Genomic DNA, 6,407 nt, shown 5'->3' with positions numbered 1-6,407 from the left:
TCAGACTCGTCATTTCGTCTCGGACCATTAGAACAAGACGGAGAAGCTCTAAAACTAGCAGCCGACGGAGGAGACAGGGGAAAGCAGAGGAGGCGGAGGTTGGAGGAGAAGAGGCAGCGACGCGCTTCATTCCGACAAACCACCGTGGCGGATCTGACCCAGATCCAGAGCGAAACAAACCCTAGATCTACCAAGACGACGGCGCCTCCTGCAAGCATACAGACAATCACGACCTCGTCCTCTCTCCGGAGACACTGGAGACACACCCATACGTCGATTTGGTCACCGGATCCGACCGTAATCCGGCGAAAACTAGAGAAGGAGGAGTAAAGAGAAGGTGAGGAAGCCAACAGCTTTACAGAGAGAGGATTGGATCAAGAGGAGCGGTTTTAGGGGTGGTTGCCAGCGGTTAGAGACTCACCGCCAGCCACCGGAAAAGGATCGAAGAACTCGCCGAGAGTAGATGAGTCGGGAAGAGAGAACATAGAGATTTTCTGTCACCTCTCTTTATGTTTTTTCGTCTTTTTTTAATGTCGATGATTTCCTCTATTATTATTTAGAAATTTTTTTGGTGCAAATATTATTTAGAACTAATATATCGATTATTATCAACTCTAGTCGTACCCATTAAAGAACTTTTTCCCCACTAAAAAATTATTTTAGCTACGTTGAATTTACATTGTTTTTTTTTCTCGTTTTAAATTTTAATGGATCCCTATAAAGTTATTGCTTTTCTTGTAATTATGCTCAGACCACTTGTGTGTATTAATGAAGAGTTAAGAACATGTCAAAGCTGTGCTCGAACCTTCTGAGGAAACACGTTTTCGTAAAGTTAACACCACTGGTCGGGCCTAAATATAGCAACCCAATAATACATAAATACTTTTTCACAAAAGAATATATTTACAATACTTTTGTGTAGCAAGCTCATCAAATTGGAGTTTTAGCACACGAAAAGAGAAAATTATAAATTATAAAACCTAAAATCTAAACAATATGATCTAGAAACTAAACCTTGCATCCTAAATGTTAATCTCCACAACCTAAACTCAACACAAAAATATAAGATCATCTGAGGCAAATTAGCTTTCTGTTTGGAAATTCATCTGACAAAAAAAAAACTTAACAAGAGAAAAAAGAAGCAAAAAGCTAATAACAAATTGTGTTGTTACAACCTATTGACGAGGATATTTTCTTTTGTTCTGAAACCAAACACATCAAAGTCACTCACTGTCCAGTTTGCAGTTTCTTTTTGTCTATTGCTAACATATACTACCTCCGTTCTTGAAAGTAAGATGTTTTAGATTTTTTACTTGTTCCACAAAGATAAATTTTCTATATGTTTAAGGTACTTTTTTATACTTTTAAGAAACATTAAATGAAAATATTTGAATTGATTAAATTTCATTGATGAAAAATTAGTGGAAAGTGTATAATAAAGTAAAAAAAAATTAAATTATAAACATTTATTGAATTCTTAATAAGCGTGAATAGTTTAGAAAATCTTACTTTCGGGAACAGAGGAAATATTTCTGTTCCAACAATGATTGATGTTCACACTCGCGTTTCTGGTTTGGTTCCTATAATCAAAATACTGCAAGATCCATTTTTCATGTGGCTTATGCAGAAGCAGATGTCATATGTGAGAAGGGCTCGACTTACTGGTGAACAACTCCATTGGAAAAATTGGAACCATTTGGTAAAGCTTGATGGATAAAGAAAATGATTACATAAAAAGTTTCTTAAAGAATTACAAACAGGGAACCAACCCCATAAAAAAAAATCCATACAATAGAAACAATTTTGGACCACCCTTCACTTTGAGAAAGAAAAAAAATGGCTCAATTGAATCCGTACATGTCAAAAGTCTTGTCCTCGGGTGGTCTCGGGTTGTTGTTGGCACCTTCAGGCACTCTAAAGCTCTCCATCGGTGGAGGAGCTGTAGCGGGAGATGGGGCCCAGTGTGGAGGAGGAACAGAGAAGTTAGAACCAGAAGCCTCTTGATGTAAGACAACAACATTAGGATTTGCTTGTGGTGAGTTCCCCGTGGTTCTTCGGTTTGAGTTATTTGCAGAGGAGGCCAGAGACGGTGTGTATGATTGTTGTTGCTGATTCTTCATTGGTGATTTGGGCCGCAGAGATTCGATATCAGGAGTTGTCACAACTAGATGCGGTGCGTCTGGAGGCGGATTCCTTCCTCCTCCCCCTTGCCACACTTTACCATCCTTGTCCGCAAAGTTCCTCACAAAAGACTAAATAAAAACACGCATTATCACCAAAACCGGTCAAACAGATCTTCACACTTCTTGTCAGAAATAGATAGATGTCTGCAGAGTGAAAATAAAGAGTTTTTTTTACTTGTGATTCGAAGTTTGAGGAAGAAAGGCCTTTTCCAACAGTAAGCCAGCCAGCTCGAATATTGTGATCTTCGCCAAAAAGCTCAAGCCTTCGCCGACCAAGTGCAAAATGCTCTATTATCCTATACATATCTTCAGGCTTTTGAGTCGAACCTGCAACTTTGAAGCGCAGAAAGGAGCAATTAAGCAAAATGGCTTGCAATAAAGCAGCGATACATATCCATTAACTTTTACCAAAACAATCTTATTTATACTTTCATTCAACTGAAGTTGCGACATGTTGGACAAACTTATCAACAGGCCCACTTAATAAGAAACTTGAAGCTGGAAGCAAGCACATTTTTTACTAACCGTAGGGAGGCTCTTCAGCAATAATCACATCAGTGTCAATGTTAGCATGGATAATATGTCCATCAGTGCTACGTCGAACAGTACCCTTTATCCCCATCAAGCAGTGCTCCTTTACAAAGAGAGAAAAAATAATAATAAGCAAAAGTTGAATCAAACAAAAATGCAATGGTAGGCCATAACAGACCTTGGAGCGCTGAAACACAGTACGAGAATCGTGGCGCAATGTCGGTGCTGCACTACTTTTGTTGGTCTTCACCCAGCAAATGTCTTCGCACCTTCTGAAACCCCACTGTAACACCCAAACAAACAAACAAAAAAAAAAAAATATATATATATATATATATTAGATGAAGCGAATACTTATCAAGACTAACAAATGAAAGGAGCAAACCTTCTTCAGGCATTGGCGCCCTTGCTCTAGCCCAACACCATCACCAACCCAAAGGAAGACAAAGGAGGGAGTGTCAGCTATTGCCTACAGATACATGGAATATTTTTGCTTTGTTATACACCGTCATAACATATATGGAGCCACGAGGTCTACTCACAAGCCAAAAAAAAAAATGTTAAAAGTACCACATCTACGTTTAACAGATGATACTGCTACCCAATATTAAGTCAAGCGGTAAGAAAATAATAACACCAGCCAAAAAAAACTTAACGCTGTAGAGAATATGTATCCTAAACCACCTTTGAGCAGTTAAAAGAGTAAATAGTTACCTCAATCTTAAGATTGATGATGTCCTCAAATGACCAATACTCCATAGTATCAGAAACACCAGGAGCTCTATGGACATATTCCTCCCACGGTGGATCGACAAGAATAACATCAAACTTTGTTCCAAACAGCTCGGGAGATAACTCAAGTTCATGCAAGTCGCCTTTCAAATACATTGGCGCAGACGCGGAATTAGACACAATCTCATCTTTCTTTTGTATGAGCTCCCTAAGCTTGGGATAGTCTTCTACATTGGTAAGCTCCAGCTCTCGGATGAAATTCTGGGGACGCATTCCAGTATCCACAAAGTTCTGGGAATAGTCATTTTGCTCTCCTCTTGAAGGAGCTTTCCCAGGAGGTCCACCACCTCGAGGAGGAGGAACCCATCCCCCTGCATTCTTATCAGAAGAAGGCATCCCACGTCCCATTGGTCCAGGAACATTGAATGTAGAGCCGGAGAAGTTGGGAGGGCCTCCTCCTCTTTCAGAACCCGGTGGGTTAAAGAACATGTTGGGGTTTGGTGGAGTGCCAATCGAAGGAAATCTTGGGCCTGATGGTCCAGGAGGAAGAGGTGAGAGAACAGGGTTAACAGGTAACATATTACCATCGACTCCACGAGCACCAGGCCAGACAAGAGCTGGGGGAAATGGAGGCATGAAAACAGGAGCGCCGGGAATCGGAGACATGCCAGGGGTAAGAGAGTGAATGGGACTAGGTGGTGGCATTCCAAGGTTCGCAAATGGAGGCCCCATGATAGGCAATTGAATAGCACCTTGTTGGTTATCTCTGCCGCCACCTCTTCCTCTTCCACCCCTTGCGGGTCTGTTCCCTTTCATGCCGCCTTGTGGAGTCTGCGGACCTCGGTTAGGCGTTTGCATGAAATTGGTCCGACCAGGTGTTGCACCTCTCTGGTTTCTTGCTTTAGCTCCTGAGTAATCAGAGCTAGCTTCACCAGCTTCGTCTCTCGAATCCTCACCATAAGTTTCACTTCTCTGCCTGTTTTCTTGGTTGTAACCCCAATCTTCATCAGGCCTTTTGGGAGGTTGCTGAGCAAAGTTCATTACCCCATCAAGTGGTTTGGTTTGAATCTCAATCACATCATAATTCTCGTTTGAAACGCCGCCACTTGACAAAGCTTTAACAGCCTCACCCCTGTTTCCATCTTTCCTACCACACAAACGACCATGTGACCTCTCGCCTTCACTCCTTTCACGTCCTTGCCTTGGATACTCCCGTTCCCTGCCACGATCATAATGCAAGTCCCCATCTTTCTGATCTTTATCACTGCTACTAGAATGTCTTCTCTTCCAACCTTCTTGATCCCTGTCTCTATCAGACCATCCATCATCTCTTCCTCTGGATCGGCTATATCTGTCCTTGTCATAGTCAGCCTCTGATTGTTCTGATTCTTGATGACGCCTTCCACTTCTGTCTGGTGTCTTAGACCTGCTAGACCGACCAACTTCCCCTTTCTTAAGAGGACTATCTCTATCATCTTCTTTAATGCCACGTGTCTTACCCTTCTCCTCTCTGCTACTTGATTTCATACTTCTCTCAGAATCAGAAACCTTACTGCTTTTGTTGTGATCCCCTCTTTCGCTGTCAGCAGCAGCAGCTTCGTCCCATCTCCTCCTCTTGCTCGAATCAGAAGAAGACCCATGAGTCCGATCCCGACCACCACTTTCTCTTTTGTCGCGATCGTGATACTCTTCAAGAGCCTTGTTGTCTTCCTTGATTTTACTTCGGGAACTCTCAAGTTCCGATGCTTTTGCACTCAATCTTCTCTTCTCGCTTCTCTCTCCACCTTCCTGCTCTCCGTCTTCATACCAAGTACTCAGCTTTTCTAACGAACTCTCTTCTGATTTTTTCTTCATTTTGCCCTATCTCTCCCTCTTTCTACGGTTAGGGTTTGTATATCAACGCCGATCAAATCGACGAGACGGTGATACCATCCAAAGACCCAAATCAATGGGCCTCCTTGGCCTTATGGGCTACCTACATCTATTTTTATTTACGTTCTATTCTTTACTAATTCAGCTGTTGAATATTGTAAAAGGTTACCAAAGTTTTTTTTCTTTAATATTTACTTTTTTATTATCAACCCGAAATCCAAAATTACAGCGTCAGTTACAAGTTTGACTCAATCAAAATTCCCTAATTCAAATATAGCTACACTAGCTTCGCTTACCCACTACACCAACGCGTTCCACTCTCCACATCCGAAATTTTTAGAATATCAATCGTTGATGATAACCCCTAGAAGGTGGGGTTTTACCTCATTGCCTCGGATTCTGATCTTCTCATGACATCCTCGAAGTAGTTGGTGTATCATAATCTCTTCAAGCTCATAACTTAAATTGTCGATGAAGCTCTCGAAACAAACAGTAAGAAGGAGATAGCAAAACTTGGGGGTGCCACCGGAACCTCACAAACCGCATAAATGATCGGGAAAACGGACCGCCAAGAGCCAAGGGACAACACAGCTCAACATAGATGACACACATCAATCAGACTGCAATGTAGACATAACTCATCTCCACCCAAGCCTCCTCGCCATCTGCAAACCAACTGACTCAATTGAATAGCACAACGATGTCTTGGTCCAAATTACAGGAACTAATTCGATATTTCTTGCGCTTCACATCCACTATATGTTGAAGACATGGAGAGGAGCCGAGATATTGGAACTGAAGAAGTCATAACCATTCGCGAAATGGCCCGAACAGATTGGACCGGTACGAGAGACATAACAAACAAGGAGAGAGAAACTTCAAGCGACGTCGAGACCCCTGCCATAGACGACAGATCCTCGACGTGTCACCTAAATTTCATATGCCAAACCAAAGAAAGAAAGCCACTGCACAGAATCTTCAACATGTGCACGGGCCGACGGTAGCAACTGCCGCCTCTCCTGAACAAAAGCAGACCTACAAAGCGCCGGTGAGAATGAAAGTTTTACGCACCACTCCACACCGAGGAAG

The 6,407-nt window shown here is 42.1% G+C and overlaps 1 protein-coding gene across 2 annotated transcripts; it reads right to left on the bottom strand.

The window, feature by feature from the left end:
- Positions 1 to 1,684: 1,684 nt before the first annotated feature.
- LOC106439144 (N6-adenosine-methyltransferase non-catalytic subunit MTB) lies at positions 1,685 to 5,348 on the bottom strand. Of its 2 annotated transcripts, none has more exons than XM_013880519.3 (6): positions 3,429 to 5,348; positions 3,100 to 3,183; positions 2,893 to 2,997; positions 2,709 to 2,817; positions 2,359 to 2,516; positions 1,685 to 2,252 (listed from the first exon to the last, which is right to left on the bottom strand). In XM_013880519.3, the coding sequence occupies exons 1-6, from the start codon at positions 5,298 to 5,300 to the stop codon at positions 1,842 to 1,844; spliced, it is 2,739 nt and encodes a 912-aa protein (XP_013735973.2). In that variant the 5' UTR covers positions 5,301 to 5,348; the 3' UTR covers positions 1,685 to 1,841. The 2 variants fall into 2 exon arrangements, with proteins under 2 accessions (XP_013735973.2, XP_013735974.2); XM_013880520.3 differs by having other exon boundaries at positions 2,359 to 2,510.
- Positions 5,349 to 6,407: the final 1,059 nt, after the last annotated feature.

This window comes from Brassica napus, chromosome C9 (assembly GCF_020379485.1).
Source record: "Brassica napus cultivar Da-Ae chromosome C9, Da-Ae, whole genome shotgun sequence".
Classification (NCBI taxonomy): Eukaryota; Viridiplantae; Streptophyta; class Magnoliopsida; order Brassicales; family Brassicaceae; genus Brassica; species Brassica napus.
The sequence above is the reverse complement of the archived record's forward strand: the minus strand, read 5'-3'. Positions and strand labels throughout refer to the sequence as shown.

Coding starts and splice junctions, on each gene's coding strand:
- LOC106439144 (XM_013880519.3), bottom strand. CDS start 5,300: ATGAAGAAAAAATCAGAAGAGAGTTCGTTAGAAAAGCTGAGTACTTGG. Junction 2,818..2,892: donor CTGTGTTTCAGCGCTCCAAG/GTCTGTTATGGC, acceptor CTCTTTGTAAAG/GAGCACTGCTTGATGGGGAT. Junction 2,517..2,708: donor TGCTGAAGAGCCTCCCTACG/GTTAGTAAAAAA, acceptor TGCGCTTCAAAG/TTGCAGGTTCGACTCAAAAG.